The 22,627-nt window shown below is 33.1% G+C and overlaps 1 protein-coding gene and 2 pseudogenes across 1 annotated transcript; 2 read left to right on the top strand and 1 right to left on the bottom strand.

Annotated features, from left to right (window-relative positions):
- The first annotated feature begins 2,741 nt into the window (after positions 1-2,741).
- Positions 2,742-7,783, top strand: LOC122581820 (probable pyridoxal 5'-phosphate synthase subunit PDX2). Its single transcript, XM_043754113.1, has 7 exons — positions 2,742-2,864; positions 2,970-3,097; positions 4,322-4,409; positions 4,940-5,013; positions 5,118-5,303; positions 6,451-6,548; positions 7,428-7,783. Exons 1-7 carry the CDS (start codon positions 2,813-2,815, stop codon positions 7,564-7,566), a joined length of 765 nt encoding a protein of 254 aa, XP_043610048.1. The 5' UTR covers positions 2,742-2,812; the 3' UTR covers positions 7,567-7,783.
- Positions 7,784-8,511: 728 nt separating this feature from the next.
- On the bottom strand, positions 8,512-10,837 carry LOC122583553 (annotated as a pseudogene).
- A 301-nt stretch (positions 10,838-11,138) lies between these two features.
- LOC122580829 lies at positions 11,139-12,551 on the top strand (annotated as a pseudogene).
- Positions 12,552-22,627: the final 10,076 nt, after the last annotated feature.

Raw genomic sequence — 22,627 nt, 5'->3', positions numbered from 1 at the left:
AGGCACATTTTTAAGTATATTTATCATTTTATATGGGAAATGATAATGATAAATCTTTCTAAAATCATAAAATGATATCATGTGAATTCCATAATTTTTTTTCATAATTTAATTCCTTGATTTTATCACTAGTCATCATCATATGGTTAGAAAAAATTTTAGGCAAATTATTTAAGATAATTAATCATTTCTCTATATTTATATTATTCATTGTTTCATTTTCATACTAGACTTATGCATGCGTGATACAAAGACAATGGTGGTGGTGGCAGCGACGGGTGGTGGTAGTATTGATGAGTGATAACGAAGGTAATGGCGGCGACGATGATGGTGACGGTGGTGATGTGGTTATTAATGTAAAGGTAATTAACGTAAGACAATGTAGTGCAGTTATTTTGTGGGTTAATTATTTCATTAAAGTATTATAGGTAAGTTAGGTGAAGAACAAAAAATAAAAATCATTGTTGAGTAAGAAAGAGTCAATTTTAGAGTTTTTTTTATTTAATTTAATTTAATTTATTCTTTTTTGAAAATGAGTCATTAAGGAGTATAGATAATTGATTCACCGCTTAAGTTTAATTCTTTCAATTTACACACAAAGTAAAATTTGTTGTTCACAACTTGTAGTTTATAAAAAAATAAAATAATATGAAAACTTCTAATGTGTTTACGACCCGTTAGCTAAAAACTTTCGTAATACATTTAAATGAACTTGTCCAACCATCTACAACCATAACTTATCATTTTTTTTAATCCATTATTGTCTTTTACATAACTATAATCGGTAGCTAAAACTATCCTTTTATAAAAATTCTCTCAATAATCAAAACTAATCATTCCTTGATGTTTAATAACATCAAAATAACAAAACCCCTACATAAATTTGATTAATTCCATCATTCTAATCCAAAATCTTCAAAAAAACCCTAACTTTTAAATCAATAATCTCCATGTAGATATCCTTCAATCTTGTTCCAAAATTTTGTTTTGTTTCGGGTATGAAAGACATATATATATGTAACAACTTTAGTGGTTCTCAGTATTGACAGTGCCGGCTTAAAATAGGTTAGTTGGTCAAGCATGTGCTTAAGGCCACCAAAAGCAAAGGCCCCCAAGTTTTATAAACGGTGTTGTTTTTTTGGCTGACTTAATTAAGATAAGGTCGATAAACATGTAACAATAATTTGTACTGCTTATGTAGACAAATAAAACAGCCGGTTACTATGGATTATATTGAGAAAGAGATCGGTGCCTACCAAAAGTAGCCTAAATCTCTCACGAATTAAAAAACATCAGCTGTTATCCAACTTTTTTTTAAATATAAACAATAAACAACTTCCAAATTAAATAGCAACTCAATGTGTGCGTTCATCTACTAAGTAAAAAAATAAGGGTTTTGTTTGATAAGAACAGGCCCCAAAATTTAGTTCGACTTAGAGACAGCAAAAAGCTTAAGCCGATTCAGAGTATTGAATATTGATGGCACTCAACGAAAGTACAATTAAATTCCAAGATTGATATTGTGAAGATGATATACATAAGCTTGAGATAATAATTGTTAATATTATTCCTCAAACCTTATACTCAAAATAACCTTATTTGTGGATGCTAAATCCATGTGGGATCAAATTGTTAGCTCAATTTAAAAGATCCAAATACAATTTTAAATATGAAAGATGACTTCAATAAAAAGTTATGAGTTTTTCTTAACATCATCTATTAAAAAAAGATAACAGTAGATAATGTTAGTATCTTTCAATCTATAATATAACTAAAAGGGAAGGTTGGGGGTACACTTGGCACCCCCAATCTCTCTCCTTTAGCCTAAAACTCTCTGCTTATTAATTTTTTTTTTGTAATATTTATTTAATAAAAAAATGGTCGACCTTTAACAAAAATATCTTTATTATTATTATTATTATCTATATACGTTTTACCTAGAATAAACCCTCACATATTCTCAACCCTAAAAAAACCCTACGCAAAAAAAGAAGCTACAATCGACTACCAAAAAGGTTATTTTATTTATATACTTTGTTCATTTTTAATTATTATTATTATTATTATTATTATTATTATTTAACATTGAATTCTTATGTTATTGTTATTATTGTCTCTTTTAATTTAGTTTGTTTCAATTATATGTTCATTATGGCTGCTTAAACCCTCACATATTCTCAACCCTAAGAAAAAACCTACGGCCAATAAGAAGAAAAATCAAAACGTTTGAGATGGTATTTGTTGATGAATTGATATGTATTTTTTCAAATTATATACTCTACACTTTTTATTTAACTAAAGTTGAAATAAAAAGGGTAAACAAAAATCAATATTTATATAGAGTTATTTTTCATATGTTTTTTCTTTAGATTTCGCATTGATTAAGTTGTGATATTAATCATACACTTTTCGTTTCACAGCTATTATAAAATTTATATAGCTTGAGACTTACCGTCCAATGGACGGGCGTATCAATCCGGTGAGAATCTAATATCGATATACGAGTATTCACTACCGTCACTATGAAGTATGCACACGAAGACTCTACTAGCGTCCAAAGGAAAAATAAAATAAAATAGTGGGGTGCACAAAAGGGCCTTGGAGTCGAACCCCCGACCATAAATATGAGAGATCCGATCCATCCGTTCACGTGGAAATCGAGTGACTCAAGGTCATACACGGCGACACAAGACTCAAGCCCGCCACTAACTGAAATTCACTACCGCAGCCTTTTTTTTTTTTTTAATTTCATTTCGTTTTCTTTCTTTTCTCACAGACACACACCCAAAATATCAATCCCATTTGAATAAATATGGCGGTGGGTGTTCTTGCTTTACAAGGTTCTTTCAATGAACACATCGCCGGTACATCCCTCTCTATCTATATCTATATCTATCTATATCTATCATACATATACATAATCTTAATATTAATATATATAAGTGTATATGGCATGTGTGTGTTTGTAGCGTTAAGGAGGATTGGGGTGAAAGGTGTGGAGATACGGAAAGCTGAACAGCTCGAGAATATTACTTCTCTCATTATCCCTGGTGGCGAAAGCACTACTATGGCTAAGCTTGCTGAGTTGCACAATCTGGTCTGAATCTATACATACATATATATATACATATATGTATATATATGATTATAATTATTACTCGTATTATATTTTTATGATGATTTATGTCGAGTGTTACTTTTGCACTCTAAGTGTTTGACAAAAAGTCATGTATGATTTTTTAAAAAATGGACGGCAAATGTTAGTTGCTAGTAATCAAACGCCAATGCCCGGATTTGAATCCGGGACCTTCGGGGAGGCAACGGCCTCCCATCTCTTCCAATTGAACCACTAGACCAAGAGCTCATTGGCCACAAATGTCATGTATGATATGTAATTATATGAGTGCTACTTGTTTTAGGAAAGGGGGTCAAATGCTTGAAAATGAATCTAAATAATAGTCTGTAACTTACTGTCTTATTGAAATGTACTGTAAACCTAATACAATCTGCTAAATGATAAGAGTCATATTACTCCCCGCCTCAAAAAGATATGGTCCTCAATGTGTTAACAGCTTTTGACTTCTATCTTACTATACATGTACAAACTCATTTGACCTAATATATAGGATAGAGATTCTCTAATAGTTTCAGGGCCTAATATTAGTGATTTCAAAGTTCAAACCCATTCCCAAACCCACATATTATTATAGGTCTAGCATCAATTCAACACGTCAGGTCCGTTTCCCTTGTTAGGTTTGTGACATGCTGTAGATTGTGGCAGCCATCATCATGCTCGCCCATCTCAGCCATCTTTAATTTCCCAAGACGGCAATTTACCCGATTCATTTCCCGCTCCCCATTATGGCATTATGTTTCCACATAGGTCACAACTCTTCTTCTGTGACCATAACCCTTCCCCATTAGGCTGAAATAAATTCAACCCTAGTAGTCCTCCGTGTATAAGGATGAATCCCACTATATTCCCCGCTGTCCCACTGCCTGCACCCTTAGGGTTTCAAACCCTACGTGGAGGCAAGGAGGCCAAAGTCGTCTGGGACATGGACACCCCTGACTGCGACACCTTTGGTTACTTAAACTTTTGCTTTTTATAATGGCAAACTATGCTACTCCCTTGATTTATACTAATTAAATAAGATCCTACTAATACTTTCCTGATTATAAAATATCCCTAAATAAAATAATTTATAATAAATTAATACAATATGCTAATATATGACAAGGATAAACCTTTTAACTTTTGCATGGTTGGTTTTTGATCATGTTTCCTTATTTCTGAGTTGAATTGATATGTTGGTGGCAGTTTCCCGCGCTTCGTGAGTTCGTAAAAATGGGAAAACCAGTTTGGGGAACATGTGCTGGTCTTATATTCTTGGCAAACAAAGCAACTGGTGAGATCTTATTTCCCTATAATTCCATCATATCGGACTCGTGAATACATTCAATATGAGTGAAGGTGTCAAATTGGGTGAGAAGGGCAACATGTTAAATGGGTAACTGTTTTTAGGTACATGTTGAAATGGGTCAGGCTGGGTTGACCTGAAGTCTCTTTTTTCCAAATTTTCAAAAGGCACATCTTGCAGTTACCTGATGTGACTTGAAACTTTTTTTCAGTGAAGTAATTTCAGGAGGTTTTACGCTTGAAAGATACATTTTGGGTGACTTTTGACCCGGTTTCTTAGCAATTATCGGGTTTACCTTTTTGAGATAAAACATAAATCGATTTTTTACATGAAAATGGATCTAAAAACTCACCTCTATATATGAGATAGATCTACTTTTATTCGAATTCAGTGCAGTGTAATTGTGTTTGGATTTCCACCATGCTATTAGCTTCAAGATTTACCATGCGTATTTGGGGAGCCAACACTTATGATTTAACTTGATTCTTGAATCTGAACTGTACCACACTTTCTTTCAGGACAGAAAACCGGAGGACAGGAGCTTGTTGGAGGGCTTGATTGTACAGTCCATCGTAATTTCTTTGGTAGTCAGGCAAGTATCATCTCTATTTAGTCATGAATTCTGCTTAACAGGAATATGAATGAATATTTTTATATTGGTTCATGTATTTTACTTAATTTCAATATCATATACAGATTCAGAGCTTTGAGGCCGAGATTCCTGTACCAGATCTTGCTTCTAAAGAAGGGGGGCCACCAAGTTTTCGTGCTGTTTTTATTCGTGCTCCTGCAATCCTTGAAGTGGGACCAGATGTGGAAGTGCTGGCTTCTATTTCTATCCAGTCAACCAAAACAGTTGATGCCGATTCTTCTCTTCAAGAGGTAATGCTTTTTTGTTTCATGATACATGAAATTTCCCTTATAAAGTATCTTATGCTGTATGACATAATCGCATGCATAAAGCAACTTATGCTATTAAAATTTCCATTGTTATGTATTGATGAAGAAGCAATGCAAAGTGCAAACAAATTTTGGACTTAGGGTGTGTTTGGCGAGGAGCTTTTAAGAGCTTCAAGCTTTAAGCTTTTAAGAAAAAAGCTTCTATCTAATGAAAAACCTTGTTTGGTTAGAAAGATCAAGCAGATAAATTGGAAGAAAAAGCCTCTTGATGAAACACTAGTGTTTGTAGCGTTTAAAGAAGCTACAAGCTTTTACTTCATGAAATTAATTAGATAACCTTCAAGGGTATGATAAAATCTATGCTGTGAAACTTAGTCTGCTTCTGTTTCTATCGCCATCTTCAAAGTAAGTTGTGTTAAAAATATATGTATATATCGCTAAAAACCAACAAAGTGGTGACGTGGTTGATGATAAAAGCCAACACAACAGTGTATTTGAAATCATATAGGTAGCTTCGAGGTTTTTTTAATGACTTTTATATTCATTTTCATATATATTTGTAGAAAACAAATTAAGTTTTTTTTTTTATATATATTTAATTGAAAAAGAATTTACATATACATGTTTAGTATTAAATATTTTTATTTATGTCCATCATTGTCATTTTACGTTTTTTTTTTTTATCAAAAGCTATAGCTACTCTGCCAAGTACTTTGTAAACTTTTTTTTCAGTTACCAGCTTTCAGCTACCAGTTAACAGCCATCAACTAGTTTTGCCAAACAGACCCTTAGACTACTTCTTCAGAGCCAAAAGAGATATGTTTGCACTTTTTTTTTTGTCTTGAAAACATATTTTTCAATTGAATTCAAAGTAGATGTAGAATTGACTACCTACATTTTTTTTGGAATTGCAATGATTTACAACCACGTAATAATTACACCAATTGTCTCGACTCTCTGCTCAAGTGAGATTTGAAGTTTGAACCTTAGTATAATGCCGGTAAGCTAAATGCCCTTTAGTATAATGACTACCTAGTGTACACGTGTTTTTGCTGGTAGTTGTGATAGTGTGCAATCTGGTTACCAAATTTGTATTTATAATTTTAAAGTGGCGACTCTTATTGTTTAGGGGATTATTGAGTCCGACAGCAAAGTAATTGTAGCTGTGAAGCAGGGCAATCTACTAGCAACTGCATTTCATCCTGAATTGACTATTGACTCTCGATGGTATTTTGTATATCCAGTTTGATATAAATTTTTTAATTTTTAGTCAGACTGGGCCGCTTGGGAGGTTGGCCAACAAGTCAAAGATGACAATTTGTATGGTTGGGTTAATCTGAAACACCTTTTGGCCAAATATAATTCGAAAGACATTTTCCTTGATATTCGGTGTGATAAATGAATATGAATGCTAAAACTTATTACACCACCTCCATCGTCATACTTGGAGAAAACTTTAGGATCTCAAAACATTATTATTCCTTCAAATTAAGTCATCTCCAACCATCCACTGCGAAGACCACTACACAAATTCTTTAGCACTAAATCAGTTTTTAAACACTAAAGTAACCAAATTGTTTACTTGAAATAATTAAGAAGCTAATAATAATAATAATAACATATAGAGTAACATAATGACGAAAAACTTAAAAATGATGAAATAGTTTTTTGGAGTGTTTAGTGTTTCTCCAAACATGGTGGAAAAGTTGTTTGCTTCAAAAGTTTCCCCTTTCTCTAGATATCTGGTAAAACCAATTTCTTCACCTTTTTCTTCTCCATGTCTCCAAATATGGGTATGAGAAGGTTAAGCGAAGGTTGGAGGCGGCCTGAGTAAAACTTTTTAGAATGCTGTATGCATTAGAAGTATATCATGTTTGATCCATTGCCCTATGTATTTATCTTTGTTTTTTGGTTTAAACGTTTTGACCTGTTAAACATAAATTATTTGAGTCTTCTGTTTTTATCTTTGTTTTTTTGTTTACTCGTTTTGACCTTTTAAAGATAGCATAACCCAAATTGACACTCATGTAACTTAATGCGTCAAAAGTGCCACCTATAATTTAATATTTCTTGATCAAAGATGTGTGGTACATACGTTTTTTGCAGGCATAGTTACTTTATGAAAATGACATCTAGCAACAATCAAATAGTAACAGTAGCGAGTAGCAGCAGCAACTCATTTGAAGATCAAGAAAGCTACTTGTACAACAAACAACCAAAAACCGACCTTCCTATCTACGAGTAGCCGCAAAATTCCATCAATATAGGAGACCAATTCTTTAAGAATCATTTGCAGGTGGCTGAAACTTATGAAGATGAAATGATCCCCTCTAGTGCCTGGTAATTTCAACTTGTTTTGTATATATAACAATGGAAATTGGTTCATATTTGCTGTATTTTTTATAACCAAATCTTTTGAATTCTCATCATCTATAAAGACATTGGGTACTAGTTTCAGTGAAGTTTTTTATTCATCTTTCAATTGCGATGGCGACTGTTTTACCTTGGCAATTACATTGTATTTATTTGGACGATGCATAGGCAAATTATGTATGCAACCTAGGTAAATTGTCAAAATGGGTAATTTCAGGAGCAAGTAAAAATGGGTCGGGTTAGAATTTGTTCACACTCTTTTTGTTCCATATGTTTTGAAGTACTACTGAATGTATATGGTTACAAAATGTCAAAATGTATATTAGAGAAGTGATCAAGTGAGAACCAAAATAATGAAGAGAACTGTTAGAACCACTAAAAAACCATCTTTAAGTTAGAGTTAAGGGCTATGCCCGTACCGTATCCAACTACCACTGTTTATTGGATCGCCGCTTATCAAATTCATAGCATTCCCATATGGGTCTAGTGACAACCTCTTTAGAATGAATAAAAACAACCCTTGTACCGTATCCATACGTTTTTAACACATTACAATTTTTTTATTTTGGAAGGAGTTTTTATTAAAAGAAAATAAAAAACTAAAAAACAAATTCAAAAAACAAAAATTAAAAAACCACACTAAAAATAAGAAAGAGGGAGAGAAACTAGTGGTTCTCAAAAATAAGAAAGAGGGAGAGAAACTAGTGGTTCTCATGGTTCTGTTTTAAGTTTGGTTTTTACATTAATCTTACCCTCAAATGTGTCACATGTCCTTAGCTATCATTGTTTTCCGATCTCATTGTATTCATTTTTTCTACTAAAGTATGCAATTATCAGATTTTATTGCTTTCATCTCTTCTATGAAAGCAGTTAAATCTGTGGACAATGATCCACCCACTTTAGCAGTTGCTTTGCGTATTCCTTGAGTACTTGAGCCCGCTTTCTCCTTTGATTCCCTACTTCGTCCCCCATGACCCTTTCCATGGCTTCCTTGATCACCTCTCTTTTCACACCTTCAATAATATTTGAATTCCCACTCCACTCCAAGTCCCCAATTGAGATCACGATTGTTAAAACATTGGCTACCAGTTTTGCATTCCAAACTGCTCCATAGATGTCGGCCAGGTCACCATTGCTACCCCACCATATACACCTTCCAACGTTGAATTCCAACAGTTATGGGTCATGAACTCGTGTTATTTTAGCAACTTAAATGTGGATACTTATTCTCTATGATGAGTAGCAGGTATGCTTTGGGAGGATTTTGTCAATACTTGAAGATGGAGGGCTGAAGCTGTAAGGAAATAGAAGATTGAAGCTGAGGGACTAGAATATTGTTTTCTATACTTGAGGGACTGGACTTGTTTCTTACTGCTCTTTATATACGCAGCCATACCCATTTAGGTCGCGTTTGGTTCACAGAATTTGATGGAATCTGATGGAATTGGAATTGAATTCCATTCCTTAGTGTGTTTGGTTGGTTAAAGATGGAGGAATCACATTCCGTTGGAATGTTAACATTCCCTCATTTGATGGAATCTCCATTCCTTGGGGATGGGGGAAAGAATCTCATTCCGTCCCTCACTTGAATCTTCAAAAAATCAAAAACATTCCGTCAAATTCCATTCCTTCAGATTCCAATTCCTTTGAAAGATTCCATTCCTTCCAAAAACATTCCGCGAACCAAACGCGCCCTTAGGAATTCTAACATTCCCCAAATTATTTTCTTACTGTAATCTCACAATACTCTCTTGAGATGTAATCGTTTTACATGTTTAGGGGTTTGTTCAAAATTAGTTGTGTTTATTCTAAATCTATTTTATTTTATGTATAAACTATTTATGTAAGTAGTTATCTATCAATCATATGGCTATTTCGGTATATTTTGAACTTGTGGTTGAATCATCTCGTGTTAGTCTCAAGTTTTATATAAAGTTTAACTAATTTTACAACCCGTTGACGGAAACATGGACAAGGATCAACACTTAACTGCTCCGTAGATGTCGGCTAGGTCACCATTGCTACCCCACCATATACACCTTCCAACGTTGAATTCCAACTACTGTTATGGGTCATGAACCCGTCGACTAAAACATGGACAAGGATCAACACTTTTGGCGCCCAAGTTAACCCTTTAAAATCCTCAAATCCTTTAGTCAGAAGTAATGTTTCTTGATCGTTCCTAATAACCCAAATGAAGTCATGATTGCATGCATGCTTCAAGCCCCATAGCAATCTCATAAAGTTGGCAACTCCCAACCTTCCCTGTTGATCTAAAACTTACGAAAATTACAGGATTAGGTGTTTTTGAATCCAACCATTTAGAACATTCATGTTGATCAATGACTGATTTCTCCCCTCTTTCGAGATCTTCTGCATTCTTTGAACTTTTCTTGTTCAAGGTCAGGTATTGGCTTTCTAGATAGCATGATCTTGTGAGGAAGATGAGGGACAATAAGCGATTCTCAATCAGATGAAACAGTTTTCTTAGGCTTGTGAATTCTTATTACCTCATTGACACGTCGTTGAAAGAGCCCAAACACATCAAAAAAGATTTGGGGAATGTTAAATTTTGCTGCAACTTTTGTAGACCATGCATAAGACATATCAGCAATGATGCAATTTGAATTGGTTGGTATTGTTTAAGGAATTGCATGCTCATCAACAGGTTCTTGAGTACTTGAAATAGGATCAAGAAAGTTGGGTCCCATTAGGTGGTTCAATTCTATGATATGGAGAGTGATTTGGTTATGAGTATAGTTTATGGTTTGCTAGATTGATTTATCGAAGCAATGAGCAAATGATCGAGTAGTGATGACGGTGATTTTTAAGCCTCGAGAGGCTAACAGCTTTGCTATGTCAACCATCGGAATCGTGTGTCCGAACAATGTAAAAGGCAGGCAGCAACACAATACGAGATTCACCCATTGGTTTGGTTCAAGTATAGATGGAAGATATAAAATCAACTGTTCGTAAAAATGTTAATTTGTTTATAATAAAATCAACAGTCTAGTTAAATTTTGGACAAATGAATCTCGATTCCTAACATAAAACCTGTTAAATGTGACTAATTTATGGTGTAGTTTACCTAAAACATGCTTACATACGTCTATCGAGTAATAAAAAAGAAATTGTCACATCATATTAGTAGGAGTGATATATTATTGGAATTATTAACTTGCTTTTTATCTCGTTTTCCTTGTAAGCATGTATCCACTGAATCAACTAATCAATCAATATAGAACTATAAACAACTTTGATACAAAAATATATTATATATTTTGATCACAACTGGCCGGCAATGGTGCAACGTGAATTCCGTGTGGATATTAAAATAAGAGCTACCAAAATTGTATTGTAATTTTATCGATCATAACTGGTATATAAATATAGAACGAGTATATCTCTTAACTGATCGAGTACAATCGCAAATGCATCAATCAGATGGCTTCTCATCATCCAATACTGACTATTCTTCAACAGTGTCAAGTATCACCACCTCCGGCCACCGTAAGCAACGCCAAGTTGCCACTTTCTTTCTTTGACACGATACACCTTCGCCGGCGTCCAATGCACGATGTTTTCTCCTATGAACTATCGCCAATCACTAGAAATGAATTCATTCAAACTATTGCTCCGAATCTTAAACACTCGTTATCAATCACCCTTCAATATTTTTTCCCTTTTGCTGGTAACTTAATCGTATACCGTAATACTAGTGCTACCGAACCCCAAATCCGCTATGTTGAAGGCGAGGATTCCGTCGAGGTAACTTGTGCAGAGTGTAATCTTGATTTCAAAGATCTTACAGGAAACCACCCTAGAAACTGTGATAAGTTTCACCATCTTATACCACCACTCGGAGACTATTCTAAACTACTCGTATCTGATGATTACATAATAAAGATCCCAGTCTTTTCGCTTCAGATTACACTTTTCCCTGACCATGGTTTCTCTCTTGGAATGACTACTCATCACAGCCTCGTTGATGCTAGCTAGCAGTTATTTTCATTTCTTGGAAACGTGGACATCAATCGCTAGATGCGGTAGCGATAATATATTCTTATTAGCTAATAATAATAATGATAGTTTGCCACTCTATGAAAGAGTAGTCAATTATCCCGAACTTGATGAAAGGTTTTTAAACCTAGCAAAAGTCGAAACTCTTTTTAACGGTGAGTATCAACCATCAAACCTATCTAGTATAAAGAATAAAGTGCGTGCCACGTTTGTATTGACACGCAACGTTATTGATCAAATGAAAAAAAGGGCCCTGACTCAAGAGCCAAGGATATCATATGTATCATCTCTCACGGTTACATGTGCTTATATGTGGACTTGTATTGCAAAATCACGCAAGGATGAGTTAGAAATGCTTGGTATCCCGATAGATTGTAGGACGCGCATGGATAAGCCCATCCCAGCGGCCTACATTGGTAATTGTACGTGTTATAACAAGTGTAAGTATAGCAAAAACCGCTCTTCTAACTGGAGATCGTGATGGATTTATAAATGCTGCAAGGTTGCTCGGAGAGAATCTCAATAACATGTTAACCGATAAAGATGGTATAGTGGCACATAGAATCCGAATGGAAGATAATTTGTTCTCCTCCGGGATGCCAACAACCATAATTGCGGTTTCCGGAACACCAAAGCTCAAATATTACAATTTAGATTTCGGACGGGGCAAACTGAAAAAAAAAAGAAAATGTTTCCCTTGATTATGGTACCGGATCCATGTCGGTTGACGCATGCAAAGAATCGAACGGTGACTTGGAGATCGGTGTTTCCCTTACGACTACTGAGATGCAAACTTTTGTTCGTGTCTTCAACCAAGGATTACAACTCTACCTTTAGTAGACTTCCCAAATTAATTATGTTCATAATATTTCAAATAATCAAATGTATTTTGGTATTTATTTACGTGTGCAACTAAAGATCAATCGAGATTTATGTACTTGTAATCAACTCTCTATCAATCAACCAGTTTCAACGTGAAGCTAATTAATCTTCCCTTAATTGATTAGAGAACTAATTAACGGTACACTGTTAGAAATATGATTGATCTTGGATCAACAATCTAAACAATGATTAACAATATAGATGAAAAAGATAGTGATGGAGAAGAGAGTTAGAGGGAAAAGAATAGCATATCTTATTATGTGTTACAAGAATTAGGGTTAAGACCCCTATATATATATATAGACTAATTACTAGGGTATAATGGTAAATACATATGGCTATATATATTTGTATATAACACTCCCCCTCAAATATATATATTTTTACACATTATATACTAATTGTTATGTTTGTCTCATTAAAACCTTACTAAGAAAACCCAGTAGGATAAAGCTTAGTTAAGGGAAAAAGAGTGCAATGTGTACAATGCTCCCCCTCAATTCAACATGCGTCTTTCAATCTTCGAAACCCGATCTTATATTGACAACTGCTCGAACTGCTTTCAGATAAGGACTTGTAGATAGATAGTAGGTTATCACTTGACTTGGCTTTTTGTACATCACTCTCATTTCTTTGTAGATCATAAGTTGAAAAGAATTTTGGTGAGATGTGCTTTAGTCTGTCACCTATGATGTAGAGCTCTCTGATCTGAGCTATGCACACAACGTTGTCTTCATAAATGTTCTTCTGGGTCTTCTTGATTAATTCAATTCCACATGTATCTAGTATGTGATTTATCATTAAACACTTATCGGATAGTGTTTTATTTGATTACTTGGGACTTGTTATTTTGATAAAATAGACCTAAGTCTTTTGTCCCATAAGAATAAAAAGTTTTATATTGAGTTCATGCACCTCTTTCAAGTTTCAAGAACTTCTGGTGTCATGTATTTTCCACCAAGTAAGAAAGCATTGAGTACGTTGTCAAAAATGAATTTTGTTGATTTTACAAAAGTGCCTTTTTACACTTATGACAATAGTCCACTTGCTAATTATTTTGTTGAATTGATGAAGAGGGAAGCACGTGAAGGATGTTATCGACATTTTCGTCCTCAGAGAGGTCAATTATTAGTTAAACCAAATGAAGTTGAACCTATTACTAAAAAGCCTAAAGGACGAATAGTTTTTAATGAAATTGAATGCTTGAAGGAAGTTCCGATGAAAAAGTTGAAGCCGAATATGTTGTTAAATATGAAGTTTTGGAGGATGGATGTCAAATCTTTTAAAGCTGTGGCTGAAGATGGTGATTCAAATGAGCTTCTCAGAGTCTATGAGCCTTTTCATTTGGCTAATTTGTGTAAGAAAGACCTTGCGAAATTAGACAATACTGAGATGATATCCATAGGTTGTAGTCTAAGATTAGTTCAACAATATCAATTAATGGTGAAACATTTATTGAAATTTAAGATGTATGCCAAATATGTTTGAAGATTGTGAATACTGTTGAACATTCTGAAGATTTTGAAGACTGCTGAAGATTCTAAAGATTTTGAAGACTGTTGAAGATTTCAAGATGCTGATGTCAAGGGGGAGTTTATTGGTGCATTTCCTAGTGACAACAGCATCCGTGAAATGTTGTTTTGAGTCTTTAGTTTATGTAATAAAGTCAAACTCGAGTTGGTCAACCCTATGTTGACTTGGTCGAGCTCGACCTCTCGAGCTTGAATGGTTATACGAGATGGGTTCGGTCCATGATTCTCGAGGCCCAACTAGTCAATTAGTTTAATATTAATAGAGATTAAACCTTATGTTTAAGGTTAATCTTCCAATCGTTTTGTTTTCATAATTTGATATTACGAACTTGGTATCTTATTTGTAATTGCATTTACTGAAGTAATATACGATTCTAATTCATATTCGTGTTCGTGTTGTTGATTGCTTTTGTATAAGAATTCCTGCACTTATACATTAGATACTTAATCTCGTTGGATCCGGTGGAAAAGGGACTTTCAATCACAATTATATCAACCTACACCACTTGACACCGCCACCACCACGAATAGTACCATCACCGACACCACTAGACCGTCTTCCCAACCACTGCCGCCGCATTGCACGGGTACCATGCTCGTTTAATTATTAAGCGTATATATTACTCATCTTTTGTTTAAAAACTTTGTGAGGGAAGATGATAAATACTGCAACAGCACCCGTCATTTTCCGAGAATTTAATTAGATAAATTGGTTACATGATCTTCATAAATCTAGAAATCAAGTATGAGAATTATTTAAAAATGAAAGCATCTTTCGATTATTATTAACGAGTCGGGGTGCCCACGCGATGCAGCGGTGATGGTGGTAACGATAAAGGTGTGGCTGCGGCAATTGTGGCGATGATGTGCGGCGGTAAGGGTTAATATGGTTATTTAAGGATTGGAGAATCTATATTGTAGTTTATTTTATTAAGGGTATTATAGGTATATAGGTAAAGATGTTTAAATTAGTGAATAAATAAGAAGGGTAATATGGTCATTTTAGGTTCTTAATTACTTAAAGGGGAAGAGCAGTTTGCTTTATATAGTAGTATAGATTACAGATATTAACTTTCTATTTTTCCCGAATCAAAAATTGAGTGAAATATCTAAAGTTACAGTTGCCAGAAATCAAAAGTTAGCTTTCTATTTTGGAAATACCATATACTTGATTTTGGGTATTAATGTAAACTTCGTGACTATTTTATGCAAACAACCGTTTATTATTTACACTTTTGCAAGGTTAATATACCCAAAGGGTGAGTCTATCCACATTGCTCATGGAAAAATTTGGGATTAGATACAAACCTTATGAATATAGAAGCATATGCAATGCTAGAACTATGGGGGAAATATATAGGGATTAGTCTCCTGGAATGTAACTATCTTTGATCGAATGTCTATAGTAGGAAAAAACTAAAATTATGTGTATTGTATGTAAGCAACTTGAAAAAATGTTTATTGTACGTATGTCAGAAAACATACGTGACAATCATATACAGGTGTCACTTGTCAGATTGTAATTGGTTGAAACGAAATTCTTACATACAATAAACATTATTTCAAAGTTGTTTACATACAATACACACAACTTTAGTTATTTTCTACTATAGACATTCGTTCAAAGTTTCTTACATTCGAGAAAACTAATCCCAAATATATATATATATATATATAGGGTAAAGTTATTTTGAGAACTTTTTTTTTGCGAGAACCTTTGAAAACTTTTCAAATCAAGTCCAACCGATGATTGTTCTTTACATGAAAATTGTTTTTTGATTGTCTTCTGAATAACTTATGTGTAAATTTGAATTTTATAATTGTGTGAAGGCATGGATTATTATCCGTTATACAATTATGTGGAGATTTGGATTCTTGATCACATGTGCACGAATATTGCTATGATCACATGTGATTTTTTGAATTTTTTTAAAAATTATTTTTATATACTTGAATGTTATTTTTTTTTTTTTGTAATTATGAACTTTTAAAACTTATATTTTGTTATAAAGTACATATTTGGTATTATGTTTTAAGGAATTGAATTGTAATTATATTTTCAATATTTCCATAAATTATAGTAAGTTTATAATATTTTTATATATAAAAAATAAAATAAAATAAAATAAATTAGCCTTACTAACTGGCATTAAATTAGATCCTCATATGCAGGTATTATAGGTTTTGATTTGGGTTTGTTTCGATTTTTGATTAAATTCGTGTTTGGAGGTTTGTTAGGGACAAACCATAAAGATGAGTGAAAAGACATAAATGCCCCTCACGTGTATGGGTTAATGGATCCAAAGACGAAATGCAAACCACTTGGAGGATTTTGGTCAAAAGTTAACGGCAAGAATGAAAACTGCAAAATCGAAAAACCATAGGGATGAAAAAACTAATGGGCCCAGCTATGTGAACCACTAAACTGAAGGCTAGAATTAGATTCATGGGCTTTTAATTAATCAATAAGCCTAAATTAATATAACGGGTCGATAAAAAAATATAATTATGTCAACGGGTATGACAACTTGACAAGCTCCATTCCGGCGACTGAGAAGCAAAATCCTGAAACCAAAAAAAAAAAGAAGAAAAAGTAACAAAGCTCCGGTACCGGCGAAATCAAATGGAAAACACAAAATCAACTGATCACCGGAAAAACAAGATAGCCCCCTGTTTGACTTTCCACCATTTGGATCTTAAGTGGTGGTTGAGTCTCATGAAAGGTAGGAGATTGTGCTGATTTAGACAATGAGGCTATTAGTCTTAAGCAATCCATGCATGTCACCACGTGATATTTTTTTTTATCTGAATTCAAAACCAAAGATATAGAACGATACAATCAACGTTGAGTATTTATCACAAGAGAAAACGTCCAACTAGTCAGAGGCATCCCAAGTTTTACTGAAAGTCTTGAGTTCGATCCTTAAGAATGGTAAGTCTTGGGGGTTTTTTCCTCCGAATACTTGTAACGGCCCATAGTCAACATCTCGTTGTCTAGGATACGTGCAAGGTTTCACCATTATACGGTGAAGTTTCTCTAATGTTACATACCGACTGAATGTTCGGGAAAAAAAAGTAAGAGTAATTAAGTCCATGTACTAAATTAATAGTAAAACTGCACCCTTATGGGCATAAGCTTTAACAACCCTGTTGATATTATATGATAGTTTTACAAGTAAGATGATCATATAGAAGGATAACATATCCAACGTGCCAGGTTGATGGATTAAGAACTTAAGGGGGTGTTTGGTACGAGTGAATCAAAGAGATTGTAAATGTAATATCAAATGAATATAGTGGGAAAGAGAATTAATATTTGGAAAGATAATAAATTCCACCGTTTGGTACAAGCAGAGAATAGATATATGAAAAATACAAAATTTTAAATAAATATTAAATTTAATATATATAACATCATTAAAACAAAAAAATATATTTTTTTTTCCATTCTCATCCATTCTCTACAATTTATAGAGAATGGAGAGAATGGAATCGATTCCCACTTCTCGATTCTCTTTGTCATTCTCTATTGCAATCAAACATGATAAGTCTTTCTCATTCTCTTTCCACCCTTTCTATTCCATTATACTAAACACCCCAGACACTTTCTACTTCAAATAAGATAAAAAAAAAAAACAAACACACACCATAAGTACAATATTCTTGTCAACATCAGATTTTTCACGGTAGAAATTGATGCACACATCTAAATCGAATGCACACATTTGCTTGTTATTAGTGTTATGGTCCTCGGCTTTAGAAACGACTATTTCTTGTTCTGATTTGAGGGTGCAGTAACACAGTTCCACAAGGCCAACCTTGAATTCTTTCATATACAAACACTAACATGATATCCGCACGTTGTAGCAGGTATTATTAACTTGGTGCCAGAGCCGGTCCTGATGATTCGGACGCTAAGGGCGAGATGGTTGAATATCTGCCCATGTTAAAAACTTATATACCATTTTTTTTATCAATGGTATGATCGTTTCGTAGCTTATGTATATAACAACGAAAGGCCAAAAACAAAGGCCCCGGTCTTTAGTTTTCTAGGTTGAAATAGATGGAATTTGCCCATATTAAACTTATTCTTAGTTTATTACAACAAAAAAGTACTATTTAAATAGCCATACAATTTGAATTAATTATCAACAATAACAAGAAATATTTCATATTATAGTAGATTCTTTTTAATATAATTTGATAAATTGATGTCCAACCACAAGACAAAGCATTATATAGTTTAGTTAGATGATAATGTTTATAGTATAGCTAGTATATATGTAATCGGTTTTGAAGCCATCGTATTAGGATTGTTATCATTATTCAATAAATTACGGAGTATAACATTTCAATCATCAAGCGTATGAACTTTTTGTCAATACTTTAATGAACATGATATAAATGTTGACAAAAGCTAATGAAACACTTACAGAGTTACAACGTCAAAATTAACCTTTATCTAACAAACAACTAGCCAAAATGAAAAGATAAATGCGTAAAATAAACTAGCCTAAAAATTTGAACATGTAGGTTAGTCAAAGAGTTGCAAGCCTTTTTTTAGTACGGGGTGCATTTTCGTTATTAAGTAATATAGATATAGATAACAAAGAAAAAAAATATGAATATTTTAACAACATTTAAGTAGAATTGTTGAAAATTAAGTGACGTCCAACCACACAAGGCCATCATTCAGTTTGGGCCAAACTATATTGATGCATTTGCATGTGGTTAGCCAATAAATATGGTGGCCCAGGTGTGTGTTATTGGTCCATAGTGACTGTCACTCAAGTTTTCTGTCACGTGGGTTATTATTCTTTATTAATTACCTACCATTTAACATGGACGTCGCATATACATGGCTAACCGTGTTTATCGGCCAACCATATGTCAATTTTCATATGCATATGGCTAAACGTGTTTATTGGCTAACCATATGTCACTAGTTTTGCATAAGGTTCAGGTTCAATTGTTTAAGGTAATTATGAGTTTTTTTTACTGTTTTACAAACAGACTAATTTCAAAAGTTGATTTGCTTTGTGAGTTCGGAATCACATCAATTGAGCGTATGTAGCCAATAGTAATTAGGATATATGTTTTTAAGGAACTAGTGATCAAACTTGTGACCTCTATGGAGTATCATCCTTTTAAAGATATATGCCCAACTAATAAACCACCATCCTAATGCTTGTATACAAATTCAATTCAATATTTGCTTATTCATTAATGACTTCATGTGTTGCACACATGTTTCTTTTGTTTGATATGAGTTTCTAAATCGGAGGCTTGATAACTTTTTTGTTTGATTTCTTTTACTATATTTTAAACAGAAGTTTAATTTTACGTCAATTAAAAAATCATTTTGGATAAAAAGAAAGAAACCAAACTAACCTTGACTCGAACTGAGACCCGTCCACCTGGCAACAAAAAAAAAGGCCGCCAAAAAACTGCCCAATGGTCGGGCGGGGCGAAAATAAAACCATGCCAAAGATCGAGTCTTCTTTTAAAGGGTTGGACTAGGCGAAAATAAAACCAATCCAAAGATCAAGATCGGCTGGGCTTTATTCGTCTCTACCAATAAAAAACTTGAGTTATTTTGACTTTTAATTGAAAGAATGAATAAAGGTTAAAGAAAAAGTTTTCTTTGTTTAAATAAAGGTTAAATACTAGATATATTTTTCCAGCTTTCTTGCATTATGATTGAATGTTTTCATTCAACAAGACCTTGTCCGATGCATGCGGCCTTTTTTCCCAAAATAAACTGGCATTTTTAAATATGAGTGTTACACCCCATGTGAGGGACGGAATACTATTGAGGGTCAATTTTTTTTTACATTCTTAGATACGACTGTTTTACTATGACAACAACTTTTTGAATTGCCCCCTCACGAGAAAATTTCTGGCTATGTCTCTGTCTACCACTCTCCCCGAAGTAGCCTATTTCAGTCCTATCATCGGTTCAAAGGCTAGTACAAAGCCCCACCCTAGATCGATCAGGTTTAGTTCGACCTATTATAGTCTGTTTTCGCCCGGTCTTTAGCCTCACATGTTTAAAGCCAAACTTAAATATGATTTTTGTTTGTTTTTTTTCTTCACATTTGTATTACTGCCATTTAGTTATCTATTGTGTGTCTGTGTGTAGAATATGAAGCTGTCGAAATTAAATCAAATAATCAATTGGTGGTCAATTTACATATATATGGACATGATTGTCTTTTGAATCGTGACTGCTTCTTATAATGCATATGCACATGGTATGGGTATTTAATGTTTGTACGATGATTGATCAAGAACAATGTGAGCTGAAGTGTCAGAGTTTACCTCTGTTAATCGTCGTGTTTCGGACGGATTAGTAGGAGTATTTCTCTATTGGGTATTTGAAATAGACATTTCTACTTTAAGGAGCTCTCTAGCACGTATCTGGTTAAGACAACGTATGCTAGACCTATCGTTAATTCGTTATCGAATCGCGACATGAAATTTCAAGCAAAATTCACCGGAAAAAAAAAAAACTTAGACCAGTGCTATGGGCCCCCTTTTTTTGGATTTTACCTTCTTTTTTACCGCTTACTTAGATCACCTGGAGTATTGGTCGAGCGAACTAATATAGCTTGGTATTTTGTTGTCACTCTATCAACATTTTTTTTTTTGAAAAGTCACTCTATCAGCGTCTAGGTATTGATTTTCTTGTCATAAAATTTAATTATTAAGCGTACATATTATATCATTTGTTTAGAAACTTTGTGAGGTAATTGAAGATGATAAATACTTCAATAGCACTCGTCATTCTCTCAGAATATAATTACATAAATTAATTTTTTAAGGAAAATGCTAAATAAAGCCTTAAGATGCATAAAAAGGTTGTACGTTTCCATATCAAAAGTCCACCCCTGATTTTTATGGTAAATGTACAACTATTTAAATGCATCTTAATGAAAGACCATAGGGTTTCGTTTAGCAAAACCCATTTTTTAATTATTTGCATAACAAAGTTTACATGAACTTCATAAATCTAGAGATGAAGTATGACAGTTATCATGAGAAAGCATCCTTCGATTTTTATCAATTACAGAAATTATAAACTTTCGATTTTTCCCAAATTGAAGATCTGAGTAGAAAAATATCCACGACTACAGTTGATAGAATTTAAAAGTTGCTTTCTATTTTGGAAATTTCATATACTTATTGATTTTGGGTATCAATGCAAAATTCGTAATAGATTTTGGGAAATTTCATATACTTATTGATTTTATGCAAATAAGTGAAACAACTGTTTATTATTTACACTTTTGCAAGGTTAATATATCTAAAGGGTGAATCTATCCCACATTGTTCATGGAAAAATTTAGAATTACATACAAACCTTATATACATATAGAAGCATATGCAATACAAGAAGTATGAAAATAAAATTTTGTTGTTGTTTGTATTCATCATAAATTAATCCAAACGAATCAATTGATATCAAAGATAATAAACGTCAACATAAAAGTGCCATAAAAATGTGAGAAGTTATTCATTTTAATTTTTAATAACACGTAAACATGTTGTCACATGTTCTCCCTGTAAGATTATAAGCCGCTACATTGCGTGGATAAATTCAAAGTTCTTACATAATTAATGATTTCAACCGTTCACTATCAGTACTAATGTATACTTCTATATCTGTATATATCTATATTATTTTATTAGATTTTAGACCCATGTCAAATATACGGGTTTTATAATGTCATTAATATAAGAATTAGTATATAAAACTAAAAAAAATACTTATACGTTAAATGTAAAAATATACTTATAAAGGAATTCAGATATTCAAATGTTAATACTGAATGCTAATATTATAGCTGGATGGTGTAGTAAGTTTCTTTTATACAAATTCTTTCAGAAGCAATATCTTAATTTTGATTACACAATTTACCAAGTTTTCATTAATGTCTTGCAAAAAGTGATTTTATTTTCGTTGTTAAGAACAATAAAAGTAGCGTCTGGTTCGTGGGGTTCTTAAAGATTTCGTGTGTTATGATTTTATTTGTAGTGTTCATTTTGTATGAGAATAATACGTATCCTAAATATAGTTTGATTCCAATTACCTGTCATAATTATGATTATCTTAATTATAGTCTGATTACAAATTAGATAAACATTATGCAATAAAATATTAATTATTTTTTCGAAAGATAATGTTATAAAAGCAAAATCCATTACTTTTTGTTTCTTTCTGTTCACTAACAAATTCCCAATAACAAATATATATCATTAAGTTGGATAAAAACAACCAAACAATCTTATTTATATATGTTTTCATCGGAATGTTATACAGAGTATATATTTTTAATGTTAGATTTAAGTAATTAAAGGTATTGATAAAGTAGATAATATATGGGTTGACATCGTATTTATCTAAATATATCTACTTGATTTTGATAAAGTAGATTTAAGTAACTAAACGATGATATCAGCAAGAGTCAATCTAATAAAATCGAGAATTATGATTGG

This window comes from Erigeron canadensis, chromosome 9 (genome assembly GCF_010389155.1).
Source record: "Erigeron canadensis isolate Cc75 chromosome 9, C_canadensis_v1, whole genome shotgun sequence".
Lineage (NCBI taxonomy): Eukaryota > Viridiplantae > Streptophyta > Magnoliopsida > Asterales > Asteraceae > Erigeron > Erigeron canadensis.
This window is presented reverse-complemented; position numbering and strand designations above follow the sequence as displayed.

Excerpts from the sequence above, each read along its gene's own strand:
- LOC122581820 (XM_043754113.1), top strand. The coding sequence starts at position 2,813 with ATGGCGGTGGGTGTTCTTGCTTTACAAGGTTCTTTCAATGAACACATC. Across the intron at positions 2,865-2,969 it reads TTTCAATGAACACATCGCCG|CGTTAAGGAGGATTGGGGTG; the intron begins GTACATCCCTCT and ends GTGTGTTTGTAG. Across the intron at positions 5,304-6,450 it reads CCGATTCTTCTCTTCAAGAG|GGGATTATTGAGTCCGACAG; the intron begins GTAATGCTTTTT and ends CTTATTGTTTAG.